Source organism: Hordeum vulgare, chromosome 2H, assembly GCF_904849725.1.
Source record: "Hordeum vulgare subsp. vulgare chromosome 2H, MorexV3_pseudomolecules_assembly, whole genome shotgun sequence".
NCBI classification, from domain to species: Eukaryota; Viridiplantae; Streptophyta; class Magnoliopsida; order Poales; family Poaceae; genus Hordeum; species Hordeum vulgare.
The window spans coordinates 510,671,682-510,685,057 of record NC_058519.1 but is presented as its reverse complement, the minus strand read 5'-3'; the positions used below and the strand labels follow the sequence as shown (position 1 = coordinate 510,685,057).

Here is a 13,376-nt window from a genome sequence, read left to right as displayed (position 1 = left end):
CCGCATTCACTTTAAATAGGGCACCGTCTAAATCCCTTGAGATGACACCGTATGAATTATGGTTTGGCAAGAAACCTAAGCTGTCGTTTCTTAAAGTTTGGGGCTGCAATGCTTATGTGAAGAAACTTCAACCTGAGAAGCTCGAACCCAAAGTGGAAAAATGCGTCTTCATAGGATACCCTAAGGAAACTATTGGTACACCTTCTATCTTAGATCCGAAGGCAAGATCTTTGTTGCTAGGAACGGATCCTTTCTAGAGAAAGAGTTTCTCTCGAAATAAGTAAGTGGGAGAAAAATAGAACTTGATGAGGTAATTGTACCTCCTCTCGAACCGGAGAGTAGCGCAGCGCAAGAAAATGTTTCTGAAGCGCCCGCACCGGCAAGAGAAGAAGTTAATGATGATGATCATGACACTTCGGATCAAGTTGCTATTGAACCTCGAAGGTCGACAAGGGTACGTTCCACACCAGAGTGGTACGGGAACCCTGTCATGGAAATCATGTTGTTGGACAACAGTGAACCTTCGAACTATGAGGAAGCGATGGTGGGGCCGGATTCCAACAAATGGCTTGAGGCTATGAAATCCGAGATAGGATCCATGTATGAGAACAAAGTATGGACTTTGGTGGACTTGCCCGATGATAGGCGAGCTATAGAGAATAAATGGATCTTCAAGAAGAAGACTGACGGAGATGGTAATGTGACCATCTATAAGGCTCGACTTATCACTAAGGGTTATCGACAAGTTCAAGGGATTGACTACGATGATACCTTCCCGCCCGTAGCGATGCGGAAGTCATTCCGAATCATGTTAGCAATTATCGCATTCTATGATTATGAAATCTGTAAAATGGACATTAAAACAACATTCTTGAACGACTTTCTTAAGGAAGAATTGTATATGATACAGCCGGAAGGTTTTGTCGGTCCTAGTAATGCTAACAAGGTATGAAAGCTCCAACGCTCCATCTATGGGCTGATGCAAGCATCTCGGAGTTGGAACATTCTCTTTGATGAGGTGATCAAAGCGTTTGGGTTTATACAAACTTATGAGAAGCATGTATTTACAAGAAAGTGAGTGGGATCTCTGTAGCATTTCTCATATTATATGTGGATGACATATTGTTGATGGGAAATGATATAAAACTATTGGAAGGCCTATTTGAATAAGAGTTTTTCAATGAAGGACCTTGGAGAAGCTGCTTACATATTAGGCATCAAGTTCAATAGAGATAGATCGAGACGCCTCATAGGTCTTTCACAAAGCACATACATTGACAAGATATTGAAAAAGTTAAATATGGATAAGGCTAAGAAGGGGTTCTTGCCTGTATTACAAGTGTGAGGTTGAGTGTGACTCAATGACCGACCACGATAGAAGATATAGAGAAGATGAGTACCACCCCCTATGCTTCAGCCATAGGCTCTATTATGTATGCCATGTTGTGTACCATACCTGATATGAACCTTGCCATAAGTTTGGTAGGGAGGTACCAGAGTGATCCAATAGTGGACCACTGGACAGCGGTCAAGAACATCCTTAAGTACCTCAAAAGGACTAAAGATATGTTTCTCGTATATGGAGGTGTCGAAGAGCTCGTCGTGAAGGGTTACGTCGATGCTAGCTTCGACATAGATCTGTATGACTCCAAGTCACAAACCGGATACGTGTATGTTTTTAATAATGGGGCAGTTAGCTGGTGCAGTTGCAAGCAAAGCGTCGTGGCGGCATCTACATGTGAAGTGGAGTACATTGCTGCTTCGGAAGCAGCACAGGAAGGAGTCTGGATGAAGGGGTTTATCACCGACCTAGGAGTAATTCCAAGTGCGTCGGGCCCGATGACTCTGTTCTGTGACAACACTGGAGCTATTGCCATTGCAAAGGAGCCCAGGTTTCACAAGAAGACCAAGCACATCAAGCGCCGCTTCAACTCCATTCGTGAATACATGCAGGATGGATATATAGATATTTGTAAAGTACACACTGATCTTAATATCACAAACCTGTTGACTAAACCTCTTCCACGGGAAAAACATGATCAACACCAGAACTCTATGGGTGTTCGATTCATCACAATGTAAATAGATTATTGACTCTAGTGCAAGTGGGAGACTGTTGGAAATATGCCCTAGAGGCAATAATAAAGTTGTTATTATTATATTTCCAGTTCATAATAATTGTATGTTATTCATGCTATAGTTGTATTAACCGGAAACCATAATACATGTGTGAATATAGAGATCACAATGTGTCCCTATTGAGCCTCTAGTTGGCTAGCTCGTTGATCAATAGATGATCATGGTTTCATGATCATGGACATTGGATCTCGTTGATAACGGGATAACATCATTGGGGAATGATGTGATGGACAAGACCCAATCCTAAGCATAGCACTAGATTGTGTTGTTCGTCTGCTAAAGCTTTTCTAATGTAAAGTATCATTTCCTTAAACCGTGAGATCGTGCAACTCCCGGATACCGTAGGAGTGCTTTGGGTGTTTGGATACAAAGGGAATTGCATACGGGATTGATTGAATCCTTGACATCATGGTTCATCCGATGAGATCATCGTGGAACATGTGGGAACCAACATGGATATCCAGACCCCATTGTTGGTTATTGGCCGGAGAGATGTCTTGGTCATGTCTGCATGTCTCCCGAACCCGTAGGGTCTACACACTTAAGGTTCGATGACTCTAGAGTTGTAAATAGAATGGTATGTGGTTACCGAAGGTTGTTCGGAGTCTCGGATGATATCTTGGACGTCACGAGGAGCTCCAGAATGGTCCGGAGGTAAAGATTGATATATAGGAAGTCCTGTTTTGGTCGCCGGGAAAGTTTCGGGCTCATCGGTAGTGTACCGGGAGTGCCGGGAGGGTGCCGGAGGACCCCGGGAAGGGGTGTGACAACCAAAGAGGTGCATGGGCGCATAGGGATAGAGGAGATAAGGCAAAAGGCTTAAAAAGGAAAAGGAGGAAGAGTCCTACCAAGGTAGTCCACCTCCCTTGTGGGAGGTGGACTCCTCCGTAGCTTCGGTCGAAGCTCCTCCTCCTTGGAGGAGGGTACAAGGAAGCCTCCCTCTCCCTCCTCCTATATATAGTGGAGGGTTTTGGCCTTTTGGAGACACACAATTCATCTCTCCATGGCGCAGCCCTACTCCTCCTCCTCCAGGTCCTCTGCAGCGCTTGGCAAAGCCCTGCCGGAGAACCACATAGCTCCACCGCCACCACGCCGTTGTGTTGCCGGAGCTCTCCCTCAACTTCTCCTCTCTTCTTACTGGATCAAGAAGTAGGAGAGGTCACCGGGTTGTACGTGTGTTGAACGCGGAGGTGCCGTGATTCGACACATAGATCGGAATCCACCGAGATCTGAATTGCTGCGAGTACAATTCCATCAACCATGTTCATAGTAACGCTTCTGCTTAGCGATCTTCAAAGGTATGAAGATGCTCTACAACCTCTCTCATTGCTTGTTTCTCCATAGATAGATCCTTGCATGACGTAGAATTTTTTTGAAATTACTATGATCCCTATCATTAATTGCTATTGTTATTAAGTTAGTGCTAGATTATTAGGGTTAGTAATATTTAGAATTAGGTTAGGGTTAGAAGAAGAAGAAAGATGAATAAAAATAAGAAAATAAGAGTAGGGGAAAGGAAAATAAGAAGAGGAGGAGAAGAAAAGAAGAGGAAGAAGGAGAATAAGAAGAGGAGGAGAGGAGAAGAACAGGAAAAATAGAAGAAGAGGAGAAGTAGAAGAAAAAGAGGAGAAGAAGAAGCGGAGAAGAAAAGAAGAAGAAGAAGAAGAAGAAGAAGAAGAAGAAGAAGAAGAAGAAGAAGAAGAAGAGGAAGAGGAATAATAATAAGAATAAGAAGAAGAAGAAGAGAAGAAAAGGAAGAACAAGAGCAGGAGAAGAAGAGAAAGAGGATAATAAGAAAATAAGAATAGGAAAAAGGAAAAGAAGAAGAGGAGGAGAAGAAAAGAATAAGGAGAAGGAGAGGAGAAGAGGAGGAAAATAGAAGAAGAGGAGAAGTAGAAGAAGAGGAGAAGTAGAAGAAAAAGAGGAGAAGAAGAAGCAGAGAAGAAATAAAGAAGAAGAAGAAGAAGAAGAAGAAGAAGAAGAAGAAAAGAAAAAGAAGAGGAGGAGGAGGAGAAGAAGAAATAGGTTAGCTAGTGTGCTAGGTTAAATCTGTTATTTTAATTTTTTGTCATTTGGTTGCTATTGGTATTAATTTTGTTTGCTAGGATTATAAGTTAAATTACCACATTAAAACATGAATTGTCTGACGATGATTATTGGAAGTGTGAATATTGCGGCGACTATCGGGGTTTGTGTGACAGGCCTCACCTGAAAGACGACAGGTTCTTTAGCATCAAGCTTGACGAGACCTTCGAAGTTTCTATGGTACGCAACAATGACAAGTGTTTTTTCATAATTAAGCATGCATGAATTATGTTTCTTTGCTTCAACGTGTAATTTTTGTTTTATACAATTTGACTAGTTCCTCCCTTACCATGCAAGAAGATATGTGTTGGAGAGGCTCGATTTCGAAGACCATGGGAGTATGGAGACGAAAAGAGCTAACCTGAGGACTATACATGTTCACACATTTGTGATCAAAGTAATGAATGTAGTTTATAACACAAAAATAGGGTGCCCAAATTGGGAAGATCTTTGCAAATAACCTTCGATCTTCATCCTGAAGATAATATGCCAGGTAACATCGACATTTGGGTGGATGTCGATATGCTTCCTGTTTTACCTCCATGTAAGTTTGTCAACCATATTTGTCAAGTAATTTGCATTCTATATTTAAAAATAGTTGGTATTCATCCATATATTAATTTTGTTAAATTATAATTTACAACTTATTTCGTTTCTTCGAGTGAATTACGGAAATTCATTGACACGACACACTACACATATGGATCACATCTAACTTGGGAGGAGAAGGATGTTCTTCTCTACTTTCTTGTTGGTGTTGTGGTTGGTAGGGAGAACTTTCTGTATAATTTGGGAACTGGCCCAAATTATACATTTTACATGTCACTAGTGCACAGGTTGAGGGTTGATGACATTCGCCAGAATATCTTGGTAAGAGTTTGCTAATTAAGTACGCTTTACTATTGCATAAATGGTGTTGATTACATTGCTAACTAGGTTATTATTATGTTCTTCAACAGCAACTACCAAATGATGTAATGCCTCTGTTGATGCACGACAAAGGTCGTATGAAAATAAAAAGCCCGCTGAGGGCTGAGTTTGATGCTCCATACTCGACTAACCACAAATAAAAAAGGCTCCAAATTGAAGCATGGAGAGAAATAAAGAAGGATCGCAAGCCACAAGTTGGATACCGTTGGATCTGTGTGCTTCATTACGGAGACATAGGTGTTATTCTATTTTATGACATTATACCTAGGAGCGAGGACTAGGTCTTATGAGAGACAAGTTTTTCTGGTTTATATTAACTTGGCATGATCGAGATTTGATGATATTCGTGTTGGATAATGATGATGATGGTATAAATGATGAGACTACTTTATGTGTATGATATGATGAGAATAATGAATGTTTATTATGATACGATGAAACTACTGTTTAGAGCATGCACAAATGTGTAGAGGGGTGCTACCTCTTGAGCTTGCGTTGGTTTTCCCTTGAAGAGGAAAGGGTGATGCAGCAAAGTATATAAGTATTTCCCTCAGTTTGTTGAGAACCAAGGTATCAATCCAGTAGGAGGAACAAGCAAGGCCCCAACAGTAGTACCTACACAAATAATCAAACACTTGCACCCAACGCTATAAAGGGGTTGTCAATCCCTTCACAGTTATTTGCAAGGGTGAAATCTGATAGAGATAGATATAAAAGATTGCGAAAACAAAAGTAAATAAATTGCAGCAAAGTATTTTTGGTATTTTTGTTTTATAGATGTAGAAATATAATATGGAAAATAGACCCGGGGGCCATAGGTTTCACTAGAGGCTTCTCTCATAAAGGAAAATAATACGATGGGTGAACAAATTATTGTCGAGCAATTGATAGAAAAACAAATAACTATGAAGATATCTAAGGCAATTATTATGCATATAGGCATCACGTCAGTATCAAGTAGACCGAAACGATTCTGCATCTACTACTATTACTCCACACATCGACCGACTCTTGCGTGCACCTAGAGTATTAAGTTCATGAAGACCAGAGTAACGCATCAAGTAAGATGACATGATGTAGAGGGATAAACTCAAGCAATATGATGAAAAACACATCTTTTTATCCTTCATGGCAACAATACAATACGTGCCTCGCTACCCCTACTTTGTCACTGGGTGAGGACACCGCAAGATTGAACCCAAAACTGGGCACTTCTCCCATTGCAAGAATTACCAATCTAGTTGGCCAAACCAAACCAATAATTCGAAGAGACTTGCAAAGATATGAAATCATGCATATAAGAATTCAGAAGAGACTCAAATAATATTCATAGATAATCTGAACATAAACTCACAATTCATCGGATCTCGACAAACACACTGCAAAAGAGTATTACATCGGATAGATCTCCATGAAGATCATGAAGAACTTGATATTGAAGATCAAATAGGGAGAAGAAGCCATCTAGCTACTAGCTATGGACCCGTAGGTCTTGGTTAACTACTCACACATCATCGGAGGGGCAATGGAGTTGATGTAGATGCCCTCCGTGATCAATTCCCTCTCCGGAAGATTATCGGAAAAGGCTCCCAGATTGGATCTCTTGGGAACAGAGGCTCCCTGGGACGCCCTCAGTTTGATCGTACGCTAATCATACATGCAAATGCATAGGACCAAGCTCAAGGACTCACGAGAAGATATCACAACACAACTCTAGACACAATTTAAAACAATACAAGCTTCATATTACAAGCCAGGGACCTCGAGGGCTAGAATACAGAAGCTCAATAAACACATGAGTCAGCGGAAGCAACAAATATCTGAGTACACACATGAAACATGACAATGCCTTAGAGAAGGCTAGCACAAAAGATACAACGATCGAACGAGGTGAGGCATCCTGCCTCGGAACCTCCTAAACTACTCCTGGTCGTGAGCGGCCTCCACGTAGTAGTAGGCACCATCGGGGTAGCAATCGTCGTCGGCGAGATACACCATCTCCTGGGATCCATCATCTGGTCGCAGCAACGGGTCGAGGGGAAAAGGGGGAGCGAAGCAACGGTGAGTACTCATCCAAGGTACTCGCAAGACTGACATCAGAACTATGCTAAGTATGCATCAGTATCAAAGGAAGGGGTTATATGTGGACTGACTGCAACAATGCAAGAATAGAGAGAGAATACTAGTCCTATCGAAGATTAGCATCTTCAGCGGTCTTGCACCAATAGACGAGAGTAGAGCATGAACACAATTATAGTCATATTGTTGCAGCAATATTAAATTAAGGTCACGCCCAGGGATCCTCCCTCGACTCCGTGCGAGGAAGCAATCCCGGAGCAAACATTCCAGTTAAGTAACAGTTGTAGTTGTATAAGATCGGGGCACAACTCCAAGTCGTCATGTAACCGTGGACACGACTATCCGAATAGTTAATTTTCATCATTGCACAGGTGCACCAAGTTTCACATCACGCTTGATAAACTCTGGTCGGACACACTTTCCTGTGTCATGCCCCGCCTCGGAACATCAACACGTCGCAGCCCCGCCTAGACTCAACAGAGAGGCCAGCCCGCCGGTCTAAATCCTAAGCGTGCAGGGTTCATGGGCCCATCACCCATTGCGCTCCTGCATGTTGCGTGGGCGGCCAATGTCAGCCTTGGCACCTCTTATACAAGAATGGTGATAATCCAGACCACTCGGGCGCGCGCTGCTCCATCGCTGACGTCTGAAGAGTTTCGGCTGATACCACGACGTCAAGTACCATAACTTCTCCCGCGTAGCCGGTTAGTGCGAAAAGGTCTCTCTCCAACCCAGATCAAATACCCATATCATTAGAATTTTAATTAACTCATCGACACATCCACGCGGGAATCCACCGGCCTAACATTTATTCATCAATGTTTCCAGTAACACGGTCAAGTAACTGTGTGGTTGTAACATCAGGGGGATCCGAGGTATCACCCTCGATGGATTCCGAACGATGTAACCGTCAAGGTGGCCAAGGAGGAATCACCCTCGATGGGCGACGCTTGATGGGTTGTACGACAGAGTCGTTATCAAAGATGGTGAAGGAGGAATCACCCTCGGAGAACCATCGCCGCGCAACTACACTACAAAGCTAACATCAGAGTACGTAACGAGGTGTCACCCTTGGTACTCAACAGTAGCTTTGTTGCATTGTACAATTAAGGAGGGTGTGAGTGCTGTGTCGGGTCTTGGCTCGTCGATCAGTTGATCGAGACTTGACGATAAAGCGGGGCAACTGGACTAAGGGGGCACACGGGATGATTGCTCCACCTATACTAAACAGTTTTAAGGTGCAGTAGAATAATGTAGCAGTTTATCAAAAACATGCTATGCATCAGATATAGGAGCTAACTACAACAGTAGCAAAATTCTAATGCAAGCATGAGGGACAAAGAATAGGCGATATAGGAATGATCAAGGGGGTTTGCTTGCCTCGTTGCTCTGCACACAAAACGGATCCTCGACCGAGAAGTAGTCGATCACCGGATCATCATCGGTCTCGGGGTCTACCGGAAAGGAAGTAACATAGGGGAAAACATAATAAATAACATAGCAATCAAATGCCTCACAAAGCATGACATAGTTATATGCAGCGCTAGGCATGAGCTAACGCAGTATCACCCGTCATAGACGGATTGGGAAAATATCAGATGATATTTTCCGGGTCTATGGCTACTACCGGTCACGCGAAACGGATGGAAAACTTCCACGTTCGCTGTGATAGGGACGTGTGACACACGAACGGATAGCGTACCGGGTTCATCTCGTTTTCTAATCAACTTTCATGTATAAAATATTTTCATCCGGATTATAGATTATTTTATATTAACTAGCAAAATGGCCCATGCGTTGTCACGGAATAAAAAAAATATAATCTCCAATGATGGTGACCACATTATGTTCACATATCATCGCTTGATTTAGAATTTTTGTGCACAAATGCAAGAAAATGTCTCTTCTTTTAAATTTATTCACAAGTTGAAGCAATCTTTACATTTTCAAAATATATATACCATGGTTGTCAAAAATCTTGGTAACTCAAAGATTTAATCTGAATTTCAAGATTTTTTTTAGAAAACATACAATAATAATCCGATCCATCCAATAGTTAATTTTTCAAATTCACACAAATACATTGTCACAAAGACTTAGAACCATTAATGTTTAACTACATACATTAGATCTTTCGTGAACAATTTTATAAATATGGTAACAATTTGAAAATCGAGAACATTTATTACAATTTACAAACATTTACTAAAAATCGTGAATAATTTTTATATTCTGAACGGGTTTAAATATTTTTTTGAATTGGCGACTAATTCAAGAAAAGACGAACATAATTTTTGATGTTGGAGGATTTTATTTTAAATTCACAAACATTTTTTGAAACGCATGAAGTTTTTCTGAATAAACAAACATTTTTATAAATCAGTAATATATTTATTAAATTCATGGACATTTTTTTGGAATTTGCAAAAAAATATAAAAATCCGGCGCTTTTTTTGAATCCTATTTTTAAATCAAACTAAAAATTCGTCAGCATTTTAATTTAAAATTCCTACGTTATAATATGCAAAAGTTTTTTAATTCTAAATTATTTAAATTATAAATAAACAAAAATGGAACAGAAAATATTAAATAAAAAAAGAAATTATCAAAACAGGCATTAGCTATTTTTAAAATTTTAGGACATTTTTTAAATGCATCAACATATTTTGAATTAGAAAGCATTTTGTTAAATGCCTTTAATATTTTTTAATACATGGAATTGTATTTGAGATCATGGACTATTCTTATTGTGTAAACAATTTTCTAAAATTGCAAACATTTTATTGTATATGCGAGCATTTTTTACAAAACTCCGAGTAGTTTTAGAAGTCTCAAACATTTTAATTTTTTAAATATGTTGATTTATAATTTTTAGTTTATTAAAATTTTAAAGATTATTTGAAGTTCTAAATTATTGAAAAAAAACAGAACTAAAATAAATAAATAAACGAAACTAAAAGCAGGCGCGTGTGCATGTGCCGGCCCATACGGTGTGCTGAAAATTTTCCCAGCGTGCAGAGCGTAATATAGGATGTTTTTATATGGGCCGGCCGAGTCCAAAAAAATTCGCTTTGTGAAACGTTTTCTATTACTTACCGGTGGCATGGTGGGTAATTTATGCAAACTTTAGGGCTAATTTTCACGACGGACGACTAGAAACGGATTTGCTTTATTATTAGGGAGAGATTTTGAAAGTTTTGTTAATATCTAGAAATTAAAACATATTATTTAAATTCAATAATCAGAATTATGACATCAACATGATGTCATGCTGACATCAGGAGTCAACCGGGCACGTTGACTGGTCAAATCTCACCAGTGGGTCCTACGTGTCATTGACCCAGGTTTTAATTATTTTAATTTTATTTAATTAGATTTTAATAAATAGAGTGGGTCCCACATGTCATACTCAGCTAATTTTATTAACAAATTTAATTAAACCAATTAGTTTTAATTAATCATAATTAATTAATTACTCTAACTAACCGGACAAGTTAAACTTAGGTTAATTGGATCAACTAATTAAGTAATTAATTAAGCTTATTAATTATATCATTATTTATATCTTTATTTTTTTAAAACTTTTAATGGGGCGGGCCTCACTTGTCATCTACACGGGAAAGGGGGGATTTGCCCATGGATGGAGTTACTCCCACAAACTAAAGCGGAGGGGCTCAGCGTTCGGTCGTGGCCGGCCGAGGCATGGCCGGGGGCGGCCAGTGGAGCGGGCAGCGGCCGCCACCGGAGCGGTCGCCGGAGGGTGGCCGTCGGGGGGGGGGGAGAGCCACTGCGACGGCACTGGTGGAGCAACGAGCGGGGTGAGGCGATGCGGGAGCCGCGACAGTGTAGGTGCGGGGGGGGGGGGGGTGCACCGCGGGGAGTGGCTGCGAGCACCGGGAAAGGGGGCTGAGAGGCGCGAGGAAGCTCGTCGAAGTGGGATGGGGAAATGGGAAGAGGAGGGGAGGAGCCCCTGATGGCTCACCAATGTTGTAGTCGAGGAGTGGCTCGGGGGAGATCCGGCGGGGCATGGGAGGAGGTGACCGACGGTGGAGGCGTCTAGAGGGCGCCGGCGTTGTAGTGGCCGGCAGCACCGGTCGGCACTGGTTTGAGGTAGTGGATGCGGGGCCGGGGCGCTGTAGGCATGGGGAGGCGGAGGAGGGCGACGAGCAACAGCTGGGCGAGCCGTGGTTCACGGGACGCGGTGGCGCGGAGGAGGGTGGCCGGCGGGGGCCGACGTCGAGGTGGCCGGTGGCGGTGCGTAGGGGCCACATGGCGCCGGTGGGGAAGGAAGGGCTAGCGACGGTCGGTGGCCGTTGTGGGGCGCCGGATGGCTCGATGGGGGGCCGAGCCGCCGCCAGTGTGAGGGAAAACGGGGGAAGTGGGTGGAAGCGTGGGGGTGAGTGGGCACGGGGAGGTTAGGATTGCGGGGTTGCTAGGGTTATAACCCCGGTTCGACCGGTTGGAGGAGTGGGCCGGCCGGGTGGGCTGGCTGGTGGGGAAGCCAAGCTCGGCCTCAGCCCAGGGGTAGGGAGGCTTATTTTTATTTTTATTTTCTTTACTTTTAATATCAAAAATACTTTTATAAAAATGTGGGACTTGGCCCAATAATTGTAATGTAATAATTGGTACTAACATAAAAAGTTTAGGGTCCATTTGAAAATAGTTTGCAATTCCCACAATTTAGAAAAGTATTTTAAAATGTTTTTATGTTACTGTTTTAAATATTTTTAGGGTCTTCAACCACTTTATAAAAAGTCGCTTTCACATTGACAATTAGCTGCGGAATTTTTGTAACCCCAAACATGATTTTTAATTTGAAGTTTGAAAATTAATAATTTATTTGACTTTAAATTATAATTTGAATTTAGTTTTGGTTTTGGTTTTTGTCAAGTGGCAGTTTGGCTTGGCAAATCTTGATGACATGGCATCATTTGCGTGTGGTCACTGTAGCTTGATTACATGGGTTACTCTAGCCTAACCGGGGATGTCACAACTCTCCACCGCTAAAAGAAATTCTCGTCCCAAGAATTAAGGGGGTAGAGGTGAGGGGAAATGTTTGGTTACGAATTTCGAACGAGTCTTCTCTTCCTTGTTTGTTCTTCTCGAAGAAACTTATCCTTTTATTGAAGTCGTCAATTCTCTGCCTCAGGTCATCCTGATGAAGTCGTCGTCCTTCCTTCGGGATCTTCATCGTCCTACGAATGCGATAATAGGGAAAGACATTGGAAGAACGCACCTACACAAAGTTGGGTACCTGACGGCGAACTAACAGAAGAGGACATGAATCATTCCTCAAGTTGTAACTCACACAATTCATTGGGAATAATACCCGATGGTACAAAGGTTTTAAATAGTTAGGAAATCGTTTGATGCCTAAACAGAGATGAAAGGGGGTTTAGAGCAACGGAAAATAAGTATTGCGTCAGATACAAGAACTTATCATCCCATTGGACGGTGGCTCGAGATAATTACACACGAAGCCAAGTGCAAAGGATACTTTAGAGTCAAAGATGTACAAGAGAGTCAGGTATCAATCCTGTGAAACTTTGGGTTATGGGCCTACCACGTGGGTTGAGAGTAGGCAGATAGGTGAGATCTTGCACGGTCTTGGTAGCAAGACATGTCAGAGGATAGCTTGTCAGTTATGTTGGCAACAACGTCGTTACCAAGGGCGGGGGATGAATAGAACCATTTTCCTGGTCGTGGAAACGAGGCGGACCAATAGGCAAAGTTCTCATCCACTGACGGGTACCGGAATGTTATCCAAAATAGTAATAGGGTCTTACTTACAGAGTTGTATACCAAGGTTGTTACCTAAGCAGGGAATTAACATTGCTTAGATAAGTTCAGATTCAAGAAAGGTTAAACTGACCAATGGGAAGGAAAAGGTGACTGTCACGTCAAACAGACCAATGGAAAGGAAAATGTGTTCACACACACAAATATTAGAGTATACCATTCCCGAGGAAAATATAGAGCATGGTATACATGATAGGTTATCAAGTACATAACCATTTTTATAAAAGGGCAAGGAGAATCATGATGTTTACCCATACCATACCGTTTGGTTAATTGATCAGGAACAATTTAGCATTGCACTTCCAATGTTCATGTTGACATTTGACGTACCACATCGGTGCTTC

At 41.8% G+C, this 13,376-nt stretch overlaps 1 protein-coding gene across 1 annotated transcript; it reads right to left on the bottom strand.

Moving 5' to 3' along the window:
* Positions 1-8,543: 8,543 nt before the first annotated feature.
* Positions 8,544-11,631, bottom strand: LOC123430372 (vegetative cell wall protein gp1-like). The gene is made up of 2 exons (XM_045114237.1): positions 11,216-11,631; positions 8,544-8,687 (listed from the first exon to the last, which is right to left on the bottom strand). Exons 1-2 carry the CDS (start codon positions 11,502-11,504, stop codon positions 8,596-8,598), a joined length of 381 nt encoding a protein of 126 aa, XP_044970172.1. The 5' UTR covers positions 11,505-11,631; the 3' UTR covers positions 8,544-8,595.
* Between the last annotated feature and the right edge of the window lie 1,745 nt (positions 11,632-13,376).

Excerpts from the sequence above, each read along its gene's own strand:
- LOC123430372 (XM_045114237.1), bottom strand. The coding sequence starts at position 11,504 with ATGTGGCCCCTACGCACCGCCACCGGCCACCTCGACGTCGGCCCCCGC. Across the intron at positions 8,688-11,215 it reads ACTCCTCGACTACAACATTG|ACCCCGAGACCGATGATGAT; the intron begins GTGAGCCATCAG and ends CCTTTCCGGTAG.